At 34.8% G+C, this 15,253-nt stretch overlaps 1 protein-coding gene across 1 annotated transcript; it reads left to right on the top strand.

Annotated features, from left to right (window-relative positions):
- The first annotated feature begins 112 nt into the window (after positions 1 to 112).
- rabgef1l (RAB guanine nucleotide exchange factor (GEF) 1, like) lies at positions 113 to 11,128 on the top strand. Its single transcript, XM_073817775.1, has 9 exons — positions 113 to 259; positions 726 to 910; positions 999 to 1,135; positions 5,106 to 5,281; positions 5,418 to 5,502; positions 5,980 to 6,112; positions 6,192 to 6,283; positions 7,722 to 7,978; positions 10,478 to 11,128. The coding sequence occupies exons 2-9, from the start codon at positions 732 to 734 to the stop codon at positions 10,850 to 10,852; spliced, it is 1,434 nt and encodes a 477-aa protein (XP_073673876.1). The 5' UTR covers positions 113 to 259; positions 726 to 731; the 3' UTR covers positions 10,853 to 11,128.
- Positions 11,129 to 15,253: the final 4,125 nt, after the last annotated feature.

The following is a 15,253-nucleotide window of genomic DNA, read 5'->3' as shown; positions in this document are numbered from 1 at the left end:
TGCTTGTAGTTTTGAAAAATGTGTTATTTACCCATAGATGACTTTTATTTTGACGACTGACACGCAGGAAATCGCCGCATACGCTGACATCTCTTCCGGTGTTAAGAGGATTTCCGTCAACAACACAAATAAATTTGATCAAAACATCAATGACGAGCGGAAACTGGTTATTCGTGATCTTTTAAGCTCTTTGCGGAGTGTAAAATATATCTATCCAAAGCTGTTTTCAGTATTGACATCTGTACGACGAGTTTGACACGTAAGACAGAACACTGTTATCATTATTAGCACTTTGAAGGTCTTGTTTAGGAACTTATTAGTTTAACATGGACAATTACGCTTGACATTTCTGTTAATTCAGCTTTATTTATTTCACTCTAAGTACACGACAGTTTTCTGGAGACGCGGTCTTTTTTTTCATGCTATGGAGATGATATTATAGTAATAATATACCGTGATACTCTGAACGTGAGACTTGTGTTTATGTAACTAATAGGACTTGACTTACAGGAACAGTCTGTTTCAAAGCATAGTAATAACAACAATCATAAAAATTAAAGTGTCACTGAATTGTTTAAATGGCAGCATCCTCTGGATCATTGACAGATCTGTCTGTTTAAATGTGGGTCTGTGTATCTGCTGAATATCTATAATGCAGCTTGTCATGATTAATCAGCTGGAATCTGTTTTTTGTCAGGTAATTGATATAAGCCGGTGTGTTTCAGTGAAGGATGAACTCTCAGGTGGCGCGCAGGGGCATCAGCGTCCAGCAGTCTGACCTGATGTGCAAGAGAGGATGCGGTTTCTACGGTAACGCCGTCTGGCAGGGCCTCTGCTCCAAATGCTGGCGAGAAGAGAACCAGTGCACCAGAACCAAGCAGATAGAGGACGACAGGGCACTGGCCGAGAGGTGAGAGACTGAAAGATGAATGATGCTTCGTCCTCTGCATTATTTGACTGTCCTGTGGTCAGCTGCTGTAGTGCTGTGTGTCTGTCAGGTTACAGAGAGAGGAGGAAGCGGCGTACGCCAGCAGCCGTGAGGAGGCGCGTTCACAAACAGCATCCTCCAAAACACAGAGCGTGCCCATGGTGAAGAGGCTTTTTACTTCTGCTCCCAAAACACTTGCAAGTAGAGGTACGACCATGAGTTTCTTATGGCTTTAGAAACCTGGACATTGAATCTTTTAAAATTCAATTACTTTTTAATTGTGATGTTTTTTTCTGGGAAAGTTTAGCTCTAAAGTAGTCATGAGTGCAATCCCTAACACTTTCTGCAGCTTTTACAAAGGTCTTAAATTCATCTAGTCATGGCCAGGTGAGAAAATATCAGAGTTACTTTTCCAAACACAGTGCCTTGCGAAAGTATTCATACTCCTTTTTTTGGTATGTTTCGTTTTGTTGCTGCCTTATGTTAAACTGCTTTAAATTACTTTTTTTCCACATCAATCTACATCTCATACACCATAATGACAAAGCACAAAACAGGTTTGTAACAACTTTGCAAATTTATTACAAATAAAAATCTGAAAAGATCCCTTTGCACAAGTATTCATACCCTTTTCTGGGACACTGGAAATTTATCTCAGGAGCATCATATTGCTTCTAGATGTTCCTACACTTGGAGCGGAGTTAAACTGCGGCAAATTCATTTGAATGAGTCTGATTTAGAAAGACACACACCTCTCAGAAAAGGTCTAACAGCTGAAAATGCAGATCAGAGCAAAAACCAAGATAACTGCCTGTAGAGCTCAGTGACAGACTTGCATTAAGGCGATGATCTAGAGAAGAGTTCAGAAACAAATCTGCTGCATTGAAGGTTGACAGAAGCATTCTCCATAATGGAAGACGACTGGAACAACTAGGAGTTAAGGGTATGAATACTTATGCAATGTACTTATTTCAGTGTTTTATTTTTAATAAATTTGTAAAATTAGCAAATCTGGTTTTTGCTTTGTCATTATTATGATGTATGGAGTGTAAATTGATGTGGGGAAAAACTAATTTAAAGCAGTTTAACATAATGCTGCAACAAAACAAAATGTGAAAAAAATGTATGAATACTTTTGCAGGGCACTGTAGGTAGTGGCAGTTACTTTCCCCCATTTATTGATTAAAAGCTCTCCTGTCCCCATGTTGAGAGAAATCGGAAGTAAGATGTTACTTTAGTTCTAAAATAAATGTAAACATGCGTTAATTCATCTCACTTACAAAAAACCCCAGTATTCATCAAAATGAATAAAAACTGTTAAATGCAACTCACAATATGAGGCAAACCGACAATAATTAAATATGTCAAATAACACAAATATCTTTTATGTATTCAATCCTATTTCTTTAACCAGTGCCTTTGCTTTTGACCTTTGATGATCCAATGCAACCATACTAATAAGCAAAAATTACTCAAGATAAAACTAATATTTGTGTTGAGTGTTGAACTTTGTTCTTCTGTGTTCTACTGTACAGACGTGAATTTATTTTTCCTCCAGCTTGTGGCTTTTGGTGTGAAAGGGCTTTTACTGTACATTTGCCAAAATATAACTTTTTATATTAAAAACAAATGCAAGCCCTGCCCAGATTTAAAAAGTAACGCAAAAGTAACGTAATGTATTACTTTCCAGTTTTTATCCAGTAACGTAATTGGTTACTTTTTTAGAAAGTAACTCAATATTGTAATACATTACCTTTAAAAAGTAACTTTTCCAAAACAGGCCATGGCACTAAATGTTGCATGCGCTGCGAAAAATGGATCTTCTTCAGTGTTATTGTCTTGTTTTCCAGTATAAAAATCTAAACATCTTTAGTTCAAAATACACTACTTGAAATGCAAATGTGAAGTGTTGTTTTCTGAGAAATTGAACTAAATGGAGTTTATGGTTAAAACAAGAACAAACAAATCAGTGGTGAATGAAAACTTGTTTCCCATTTGAAATTTAGTTGATTTTTTTCTAAACCTACTGGTAAGTATTTGTTCTTATTTTAATCATAAACTCACTTCATTTTGATCAATTTCTCAGAAAACAAGACAACTTATTTTGCTTCTCAAGTAAATGTATCTTGATTTAAGAATCCTAAGACATTTTGTACTAAAAACAACCCTCAAAACTGAAAAAGAAACATCACTTCTTCTCAGTTTGATCATAAGGTGCAATAAAAGCTGTTTCCATATTCTAGTGGTTTGAAACAATTGAAATTAATGAATTAAAATTGGATTTAAAAAGTAACATTTACATTTAGAGAGCATATTAATGTATTGTGTTCTATTCAATTTATTTCTTTATTTGATTTTAAAAAGTATTAAAATTACCTTCAAAACCTGCAGAAAGCCTGCCTAAATATCCTTGTACAGTAATCACAAACAATTAGAATAATTGTTCAAAAAGACAATAATATACACTTTAAATATAAATCCCTCAGTTTGTGAAGGTCATGTTTACAGTAATGCACTTGCAATGCAAATATAGTGAGCCTCTTTCTTTCTTTCTTTCTTTCTTTCTTCAGTATTTCAAAGTACTTCATATGAAAGTTATTGAGTTTACTAGTTTTGTATGCTCATAACAGGATAAATATTGTTGTGTATTTGCTATGGTGTTCATCACAGTGCCAAATACTAGATATTTAGACTTAATAGGCTATACACATAACGTAAACTGCCAATGAAAAATTCTTCTAAACATTCATTAATCTTAAGTAATTTCAATATTTAATAACAAATCGTAAAATCAAAAGTTGCAACTGTGTTTTTTAATGAGCTAACATGAACTAAAAATTGTGTTTTTTTTAACAAAGATTAATAACTTCTGTAGCAAATGTAGCTATTGCTCAAATTTTGTATGTATTGTTTTATTGTATTTAAATGTTCAGTTATTTTTGTTATAAGAAAATAGTTATTAAACCTGTTAACATTTACATTTAGAGATCATATTAATGTATTGTGTTCTATTCAATTTCCACCTTACATTTTCTTTATTTGGCCTTTAAAAAATATTAAAATCACCTTCAAATCCTGCAGAAACCCTGCCTAAATGTGACCCTTGACCACAAAACCAGTCATAACAAGGTTAAATTTTAAATTTTCAAAACGGAGATGTATACATCAAAGCTCGATAAATAAGCTTTCTATTGATGTATGGTTTGTTAGGATAGGACCATATTTGGCTGAGATACAACTATTTGAAAATCTGGAATCTGAGGATGCAAAAATATCAAAATACTGAGAAAATCTCCTTTAAAGTTGTCCAAATTAAGTTCTTAACAATGCATATTACTAATCAAAAATTACATTTTGATATATTTACAGTAGGAATTTTACAAAAAATCTTCATGGAACATGATCTTTACTTAATTTCCTAATGATTTTTGGCATAAAAGAAAAATCAATAATTTTGACCCATGCAATGTATTTTTGGCTATTGCTACAAATATACCCCAGCGACTTAAGACTGGTTTTGTGTTCCAGGGTCACAAATATCCTTATGTCACAGTAATGACAAACAATTAGAACAATCGTTCAAAAAGACAATAATTTATGCTTGTCGACTTGAAAAAACCCTCAGTCTGTGAAGGTCATGTTTACAGTAATGCACTTGCAGTGCAAATATAGTGAGCCGTTTTCTTTCTTATTTACTTACTTTCTTTCTTTCAAGTACTTCAAAGTACTTGATATGAAAGTTATTGCGTTTACTAGTTTTATATGCTCATAACAAGAGAAAAATTGTACATTACACAGACAAGTCTTGTGACTATGCTATGCTTTCAAAACAGTGTTTATTTTAACATTTATCACCTCACAATGTTCCAATTTGGTAGTGATCAAACCATGATTATTTTCTGTGGTCACTGGCATTGAACTTGCAACATTTACATGTTTGTTTATTGTTTAAACAATTAAAAATGGCAAATTATGGGACCTGGGTGTGAATAGTTTATTTAGAAAGAAACAGAAAAAAGTATTCAGTGAAATGCAAGTTTTAGTCTTTTCTGGGTGTAATGCTATGACTCGTGTCTTGTTTAAGCTTAGCCTCAGAAATAGAAGAATTTCAGTAATTCCAGGACTTTAAGTCATGTGGCACTGAGCACATGACCATCTCACTCTTGTTCTCACACAGATGCAGGAGCTCCAAAGACGGCGGTGAGCCAGAGCACATCGCTCAGCCGACAGCCCAGCGCAGAACGTGACCATGTGACACAACACTTCATCGACTTCCTGAAGACCTTCCAGAGACCTGGATATGACATTTTTAAACAGTGCCATGCCTTCGTTGAAAATATTGCACACAAAAAGGTGAAAAAAACAGAATTCCAGAATCCATGCTTTGGAAGCAATAAAAGCAGATTTTTGTATTAGACCCGATTTGCACAACAATTGTTATTAAAAATGAGCTACTAAGTGTTTTTTTTTTTTTCCGATTGCGCTGTAGGTGGCTGTAGGTGGTGAAGATTTGTCGGACTCTGTGCAGGATTTCTATCAAAACATGTCAGAATACCTACAGACCAACTTAAAAGGTAAACATGCAAACCTACATTATTTGTTGTTTTCTTGTAAATAACAAATCTGAGAGATTTATTCATTTATTTTATACCATTTAGTGAATTAACTATATAAGGGGCAACAGTGTTAAAGCAGCCCAACACTGCAAAAAATGCTTTTCTTACTTAGATTTTTTGTCTTATTTCAAACAGAAAACAAGATAATTGTTCTTACCCCACTAGCAGATTATTTTGCTGGTTTCAAGCAAAAACACACTAATTTTGACTTTTTTGAAAACAAGATAATATTTTTTACTCGTCTAGATATTTTGGCTGGAAACAAGACAAAAAAGTAAGTAAAGCATTTTTTGCAGTGAATTCTTCTGAAAAATCACGGAATTGGCAACAATGATCCTAACTTAAGAATTGTTTGTTATTTTGACTAGAAACAATTTGCCACCAATTGCCCATAATTTGCCACATTTCTGACGGTTGTGTGTAAATGTGTGTCAGGGTCTCCAGATGTGATCGAGACGGTGATGGATGAGGTGGAGCGGTATGTGATGGGCCGTCTATATGAGCAGCTCTTCTGCCCTGACAACACAGACGATGAGAAGAAAGACTTGGCCATCCAGAAGAGAATCAGGTGTGCTGAAAGCCTTTGTCCAGTCAAGTGAGTTGAAATGTGAAGAATAAAAACAGTCTAATGCTTTGTGTGTGTTTAGGTCTTTGCATTGGGTGTCCATTGAGATTCTGTGTGTTCCAGTAGATGAGCAGATCCCTAAAGTATCGGACAGTGTGGAGAGAGCCATAACAGGTACAGACACGTGTGTGTGATATTATACACCTACTGCTGAGATGAGCAGATTTACAACGAGCTTAGGATAAAACTTGCTTTATAAAACACTATACAATAATTAATACACATGCACATGTGAAAGAAGTTCACTTCCAGAACTAAAATGTACAGATAATGTACTCACCCCCTTGTTATCCAAGACGTCTTTCTTTCTTCAGTCGTAAAGAAATTGTTTTTTGAGTAAACAAATCAGGATTTCTCTCTATATTGTGGACTTCAATGCAGTTTAAATGATCCCAAATGTGGTTGTAAATGATCCCAGCCGAGGAAGAAGGGTCTTATCTAGTCTTTTTTAATTACAGTTTATATACTTTTTAACCTCAAACACTCAAGTTCCAGTTCAAGACAGTTGGGGTATGTGGAAAACTCCCGTCTTATCTTCTCTCTCAACTTCAAAAATCATTACAAAATCATCCAACATCGCTGCGGAAGTACCAACCCAGTGTTTGGAAAGTGAACATGCGAAGAAGATCAAACACCCTTAACAAAAAAAGATAAAACAGCGATGTAGGATGATTTTGTAGTTGAGGGAGAAAATGAGATGGGAGTTTTTCGACGTACCCTAACTGTCTTGAACTGAAGTTCAGGCAGAGCAAGAGAAGATGAGTTTTTGAGGTTAGAAAGTATATGAATTGTAATTTTATAAAAAAAAATTAGCAATCGTTTCACTAGATAAGACCCTTCTTCCTCACCTGGTATCATTTAGATCCCTTTGAAGCTGCATCACTGCAAAAAATGCTTTTCTTACTTAGATTCTTCATCTTGTTTCTAGCCAAAATATCTAAATTTTCTTAAATCAAGAAATTCTAATAAGTAAAAATTATTGTCATGTTTTTAAAGTTGAGTGGATTTTTGCTTGTTCTAAGCAAAAACTCACTTTTGACTTGTTTTTTCTGAACACAAGAAAATCATTTTTACTTGTCTAGAAAATCCTTATTGATTTAAGATTTTTTTTTTTAATATATTTTAGCTGGAAACAAGACAAAAAAAAAAGTAAGAAAAACATTTTTTGCAGTGATTTAAACTGCACTTTGGAAGTTTAAACTCAGGGCACCATAGAAGTAAACTATATGGAAAAAAAATCTGAAATGTTTTCCTCAAGAAACATAATTTCTTTACAAAAGAAAGAAAGAAATTAACATCTTGGATGACAAGGGGATGAGTACATTATCTATAAAATTTTGTTCAGGAAGTGAACTTCTCCATTAAAGCAATAGTTCACCTGTGCTGTGCAGGAAATATTAACATTTGCATAATTCATTATTTATGAATAAAACCAACCAAAGAAAATCCATTACGCTTTGATAGTTTATGAAATCAAGCATTTTGTTGTTAAAAGATCATGCGCTGATGAATTATGCCTCATGTAAATGTGAATGTTTTTTTTCTTTAATAGACCTGATCGACTTGGACTCTAAAAAGGTTCCTAAGGCGAAGTTGGCGTGTGTCACCAGGTGTAGTAAACACATCATGACTGCCATCCAGGGCAGCAAGAAAGCCGCCGCCTCAGCAGATGACTTTCTGCCCACTCTGGTCTATATCGTGCTGAAGGCCAATCCGCCCCGATTGCACTCCAACATCCAGTACATCACCCGCTACTGCAACCCCAGCCGCCTCATGAGTGGAGAGGACGGCTATTACTTCACTAACCTGGTAAGGATTCACTTTCACCACACAAAAGGACTTTTCACACTTGAAATATTTAAAGGATATTTTCTTGATAATTTACTCACCCCCATGTCATCCAAAATGTTCATGTCTGTCTTTCCTCAGTCACAAAGAAATTCAATTTTTTGAGAAAACATTTCAAGATTTTTCTCCATATAATGGACTTCAATGGTGCTCAGTGGATTGAAGGTTAAAAATGCAGATTGAGTGCAGCTTCATAGGGCTCTAAACGATCCCAGACGAGGAATAAGGGTCTTATCTAGCAAAACTAAAAATCTCTTATTTTCTTATTAAAAAAATTGTTTATACACTTTTTAACCACAAATCCTCGTCTTGTCTAGCTTTGCGATGTGCATGCGTACTCTGTGCACTCCGGCTCAAGACTGTGTACACTCTTAAAAATAAAGGTCCTTTTAAAATCTTCACAGCGACGCCATAAAAGAACCATTGTTGGTTCCACAAAGAACCATTTAATCAAAGGTTCTTTAAAGAACCATCTCTTTCTTACCTTTTTTATAATCTGAAGAAGCTTTTTCATCACAAAGAACCTTTTGAGAAACAGAAAGGTTCTTCAGATGTTAAAGGTTCTTTATGGAACCATTTAGACAAAAAATGTTCTTCTATGGGATTGCGAAGCATCTTTATTTTTAAGAGTGTATGTCGAAACACTCCTATCTCATTTTCTCTTCTCATTTTCAAAATTTTTATTTTGGAAGTGATGTAATCCTTTAACTCTGTGTAAAGGGAATACTGAGTTAACAACAATAACCTGAGATTAAACACAGTGTGAAAAGCTCTAAAGTGCTTTTAAATTATGGGAATTAGATGATTTACAGGTGTTTGGTTTACTTGCATCTGTAACACTTCATTTTAGAGTGATTCAGAAGGCTTTTGTCTTAGTCTATACTCCTAATTATGTGTTGAGACCTTTAAAACAAAGTATTAAACTTCAGTTTGCACATTGTCCTGCAGCGTTTGTGCTCTAGTCATAAATGATTCTAATGGCCTTAAACCATTAGTCAATCAACTCCAGAACGTTCTGTTGTCTAATACACCAGACACCAATTGTATTTATTCTGACAGCAGCTCCTTAGCCAGGGTTCAAAGTCCAAAGATGAAAATCATTCATAAATCTGCTGCCGTCAGCAAAAACTAGGACTGAGCTCTTGCAGGTTTCCGCCAAAGTAAAAGTCAATGTTAGTATTGTAATTTTACTGTTGTTCTGTAAATTAAAATAAAAAAAGACAAAAATAATGACAATCATTCCAACAGCTCTATTAATACATTTATTCTAACATTCTTCTTTGCTCAGCAAGGCTGCATTTATTTGTACATTAAAAACACATGTCTGATTCAAGAAGAGGGTCTTCAAAATGGTCAAAGAATATTATTTTACTAACTAAACTAAATTGTAAGTTAAATTGTGCTTTGTCGGTAGGCTATAATGTCTACTAGAATGTTAAATAAATATTTTTAAATTGTTGTTTTGTAATTTATTTTTTTCTTTGAAAAGCAAGACAAAACTCTAAAAAACAAATATTGGCTATTTAATTTATGCAATGATGAAAAAAAATTGGCATGGCGGGGAAAAACACGAAAAATAGTGTTCGGTAATCGGCCTTCAGCCCAGTGTTTAATTTCGTTCAGCTTCGGCCAAGAATTTTCATTTCGGTGCATCCCTAGAAGAGTGAGTAAATAATACGCTAACTTTCATTTTTGGCTGGACTAACCCTTTAATATGTGAAATCTTTAATAGGTTCCACCAGATTATTTCATGAGTTTTGGTCACAGGTCACTTATGGTGAGCTTAAATCCTTAATCATTTTATTTCGGGGCACCAGAATAATTTCACCCTTAGCTAAAGTACCTTAAAGTGAAGGTCTGCTCACCTTAGCATAAAGAATTTTAATGGCAGTCCCAGCCTGATCCTTAGAAATGAGTTTGAACAATGGGAAAGTCCCGTGCTTCACAGGATTGGTATTAGACATCTTCTTGTGTCTACACTGCAAAAAATGCTTTTCTTACTTAGATTTTTTGTCTTGTTTCCAGCCAAAATATCTACAAACTCTTGAATCAAGAAGGATTTTCTAGACAAGTAAAAAATATTGTCTTGTTTCCAGGAAAAACAAGTTTTTTCTTAGAACAAGCTAAATTATCTGCCAAGGGGGTAAGCAAAAAAAATCTAATTTCAAACAGAAAACAGGATTATATTTCTTACCCCATAGGCAGATTATTTAGCTTGTTTCAATCAAAAATGCACTTAATTTTGACTTCTTTTTTCTGAATTTTTTTTTTAAATCGTCTAGAAAATTCTTCTTGATTTAAGAATTTTTAGATATTTTGGCTGGAAACAAGACAAAAAATCTAAGTAAGAAATGCAGTGTAAATAAATGTCAGATATTTTCAGCAAAAGCTTTCTTGATTTGTAGAATCTTGATTGGGTTTGTAATGGGACACTCAACTCTGAACTTGCTTCTGTTGCAGTGCTGCGCCGTGGCGTTCATCGAGAAGCTTGATGCACAGTCACTGAACCTGAGTCATGAAGACTTTGAGCTCTACATGTCTGGTTCAGCTTCTCCGTCGGGCCCCAAAGCCACTTCATCTGGCCACAGCTCACAGAACGGCTTCAGAGAGGACCAGAGGACAGATCTGCTGTCGGGACCGGGTGTTCGTCAGGAGCGGAAAGCCAAGGAGGCAGACCTCATCGAATGGAGGGACGGCCAGGAACTCTCAGTACTAGGTATTTTGGAAGGGCCGCCTGTACGGACACAAACCTCTACCACATTCACTATTGACTCAGATAATGTAGGCGGCGACAGCCTTCCTCCTCCGTTACAGCCGCAGAAGTTTGCAGGATAGCTCCCATCTTAACTGGCCACAGACTGACAACAACTGGCGATTCGTTCCCACAGTCCTTCTCTCTGCAGGTTAGTGATGGTCTCTGTACCTGTAATTGGACTCAGTACACACTTCAGCTCTTTATAGGGTGATCAGCAGTCATGTCCCGTTTCTATTTGACTCCAAAATAAAAACAAACAATTAGAAAAGATATAGTCTAGTTTTAGGACCATTATGAATTTTTCAGGGTGTTGTGAATAAAAAACAACTAAAACAATAATACTATATTATAAAGTATTTATACGTCATGGTGGTATTGGCTGTACTGCATTTCATTTGTGTAAATATAAATGTTAAAAAATTGTATTGCATTAATGAGAATCACTACTGAGAATGAGAACCACAAAGAAAAAGAGAATGTTTTATATTGTTTTGAAAATGTTACAATGCCAAAAAAATCTCATTAGTCTCAAAAATAATGATTTTGGGGGTGAAACATGGCGTGGGAATATTTTAATGAGATTCGCTGTGGTATAGATATAAACTGCAAAAAATGCTTTTCTTACTTAGATTTTTTTTGTCTTGTTTCCAGCCAAAATATCTACAAATTTTTCTAGACATGTACAAAATTATTTTCTTGTTTTCAGTAAAAACAAGTCAAAATTAAGTGAGGTTTTGCTTAGAACAAGCAAAATAATCTGCCATTGGGGTAAGAAAAATAATCTTATTTCAAACAGAAAACAAGATTATTTTTTTTACCCCATTGGCAGATTATTTTGCTTGTTTCAAGCAAAAATGCACTTAATATTTACTTGTTTTTTCCGAAAAAAGACCATTTTTACTCCTCTAGAAAATTCTTCTTGATTTAAGAATTTTTTAGACATTTTGGCTATAAACAAGACAAAAAATCTAAGTAAGAAATGCATTTTTTGCAGTGTATGGATTCTCTTCTTGACCTTCGTGAAAATTTCCCGTTAACTTTTAATTTGACAAGAAGAGTGAATTTAGACAGATGGTGGGTATTAGTTATAATTTGTTTAAATCTATTGTTTCTTGCACTGATTTTATTGCTTTACGCAGGTCACTGAAGTTTGAGAATATTTAACTTATTAGTATGTATAATTTATTCCGTTTTCCCCAAACTCTGCATCCTCTTAGCCCGCTATTATTGGCATTCGTGGTCTTTTGAAGTAAGAATCAAAAACAAGGACAGAACTGGTGTGGGTTAGATTAATGCAACTACCCTTTTAGTATAGTTAAGTCACTCAGAATCTGGTGTGAAGTGATCTTTACTGTGGTCATTGTTATGCTCGGATTTGTTAAGGCATGCTGTGATGAACAGTAGTTAATGAACACCAGCGCGTTAGCAAACATCAATTTACTCATAAAAAAATAAATCTTTAACACGGTACTATTTAAAAATTTATAATCAAATATTTATTTTCTGTATATGTAATTTTCAAGAATGCTGTTACAGTATGAAAAAAAAATGATTTAATGAGTTAATTATTTTAAACATACCTTTTGACCCTTTGTTCTATATAAAATATTGCTTATGCATGCAAAGTTACAGTTTTGCTGTGGTATGTGATATCCCGTTATGGACAGTTTGTAACCTCATTTAGTTATCTAAATGATCTGGGTGTGAAGCCAGAAATATACTATTTAAACAGTAAATAAATAAAATGATCTACTGAAGGAGAAGAAAACACTGGTGTCTAATTTGATCTCCGGCCCTGTTTACATCAGGTATTAAGAGTTAAGTTTTAGTTTAAAAAGGCACAATAAATGTTACATATAGGATTTTTTTGAAAGCTTTTACTACATTTTTACTATTACATCTGCTAAGATTATCTACACTACCAGTCAAAAGTTTTTGAACCGTAAGATTTTTAATGGTTTTTAAAGAATTCTGCTCACCAAGCCTGAATTTATTTGATCCAAAATACAGCAAAAAACAGTCAAATTTTTAAATATTTTTACTATTTAAAATAACTGCTTTCTATTTGAACATATTTTAAAATGTAATTTATTTTTGTGATCAAAGCTGTATTTTCAGCATCATTACTCCAGTCTTCAGTGTCACATGATCCTTCAGAAATCATTCTAATATACTGATTTGCTGCTCAACAAACATTTTTTTAGTATTATTATCAATATTTAAAGTGAGTAATTATTAAAAAAAAAAAATATATATATATATATATATATATATATATATATATATATATATATATATTAGGGGTGGGCATAGATACATTTTTTTTAATCTAGATTAAATCTTGGAATTAATCTAGATTAAAATGGCTCATTTGAATTCTGATGAAGGCATTTTCAGAATATGTGTGCTACCCAAATAATGACTAAAAGTAAGTCTTCGAGAACGGGCCAGGTGGCGCATTAGACCAGGCGCTCATCTCCTGTTTCCAAAATGCATTACAAACTGCTTGACAATTGCATTTACAACATAATTACCTATACAAACTTGTGTAACCAAGTACTTCTGTGCAAAAGGCTGCACGACGTCTGTGTATTTAACGGCAACGCGCACGGACATGGATTTCTGCGTGCTTCGATTAAACTGCGTTGCTTTTAGAAGCGTCAATTCAGTTGTTGCAAATAATTTAATGTCTTTATTTCGGGATTATTTTAGTAAATTATAACTCAAACTTGAGATTTTACTGGGGCACAGCAGATTTTCATTGGGACACGTGCCCCAGTAAAAAGGGTCTAACAACGCACGCACCTGCCCTGAAGCGGCTTCATAACTTCATGTTTGCACGTCTCATTTGATGTGGTAATTTCACAGAAGTTGAAGACTCGTTCCCGCCTCCTACAGTGCAATTCGTATAGGTATACGCCATCCGCGCTAAAATATCAAAGTGAAAGTCATCATAGCTCACGTAGTTTAGACCCAGCTCCCAACCCAATTTTTAGAATAGATTAACGGCGATATTTTTTTTATCGCCCGATAAGAGTCTCACATTAACGCAGCACGTTAACGCCGATAACGGCCCACCACTAATATATATATATATATATATACATATACATCTACATACATACAGTAGTCAACATTTGAAGTGGACTATATTGAAGACTATAAAATATATATATTATATACAGTGGATATAAAAAGTCTACACACCCCTGTTAAAATGCAAGGTTTCTGTGTTGTAAAAAAGTCTTTTTCCACCTTTAATAAACTATAAACTGTACAATTTCATAAAAAACAAACTCACATATTTTAGGTATGGGAAACTAAAAATAAAAAAATTAAATAATATGGTTGCATAGGTGTGCACAACCTTTTATAACTGGGAATATGGCTGTGTTCAAATAAAGCAATCACATTGAAACTCATTTTAAATAGGAGTCAGTACACACCTGTCATCATTGATTTACCTTTGATTAACCCAGAATAAAGTTCAGCTGTTCTACTAGGCTTTTCCTGTCACGTTGGGAATAAGGGAGATCTGGGTCCAAATGCGGGGTAAGGAGTTTAATGAAATAATAACAAAATAAACAAACAAAAAGACCAACACGGCAACACTAAACATAAACTGAAACACAAAATGAACAAAACAGGGAACACGGTCTAAGGCCAGGAATCAGGAACACAAATGATACAGACAACACCAAAGACAATGCAGCCATGAAACAGGAGTGAAAAGTGAGAGTTCTTATAGTCCAGATGATTGTGAACAGATGTGAGTGTAATCAGTGCTAATGACAAGACAGATGTGAACGATCAGGGGAGTGCAGTGCAAGGGGAACAGCGACCTCAGGTGGCTGAGGGAACCCACAGTCCAGAGTCATGACATTTCCTGGCATTTTCTTAGTTGCAGCTTACAGCAAAAGCCATGGTCCGCAGAGAGCTTCCAAAGCATCAGAGGGATCTCATTGTTAGAAGGTATCAGTCAGGAGAAGGGTACAAAAGAATTTCCAAGGCATTGGGTATATCATGGAACACAGTGAAGACCGTCATCATCAAGTGGAAAAAATATGGCGCAATAGTGACATTACCAAGAACTGGACGTCCCTCCAAAATTGATGAAAAGAAAACTGGTCAGGGAGGCTTTCAAGAGGCCTACAGCAACATTAAAAGAGCTGCAGGAATTTCTGGAAAGTACTGGCTGTGTAGTACATGTGACAACAATCTCCCGTATTCTTCATATGTCTGGGCTATGGGGTAGGGTGGCAAGACGGAAGCCTTTTCTTACAAAGAAAAACATCCAGGCCCAGATAAATTTAGCAAAAACACATTTGAAATCTCCCAAGAGCATGTGGGAAAAGGTGTTATGGTCTGATGAAACCAATGTTGAACTTTTTAGTCATAATTTCAAAAGGTCTGTTTGGCGCAAAACAACACTGCACATCACCAAAGAAACACCATCCCCACAGTGAAGCATGGTGGTGGAA

Source organism: Garra rufa, chromosome 14 (assembly GCF_049309525.1).
Source record: "Garra rufa chromosome 14, GarRuf1.0, whole genome shotgun sequence".
NCBI lineage: Eukaryota > Metazoa > Chordata > Actinopteri > Cypriniformes > Cyprinidae > Garra > Garra rufa.
The sequence above is the reverse complement of the archived record's forward strand: the minus strand, read 5'-3'. Positions and strand labels throughout refer to the sequence as shown.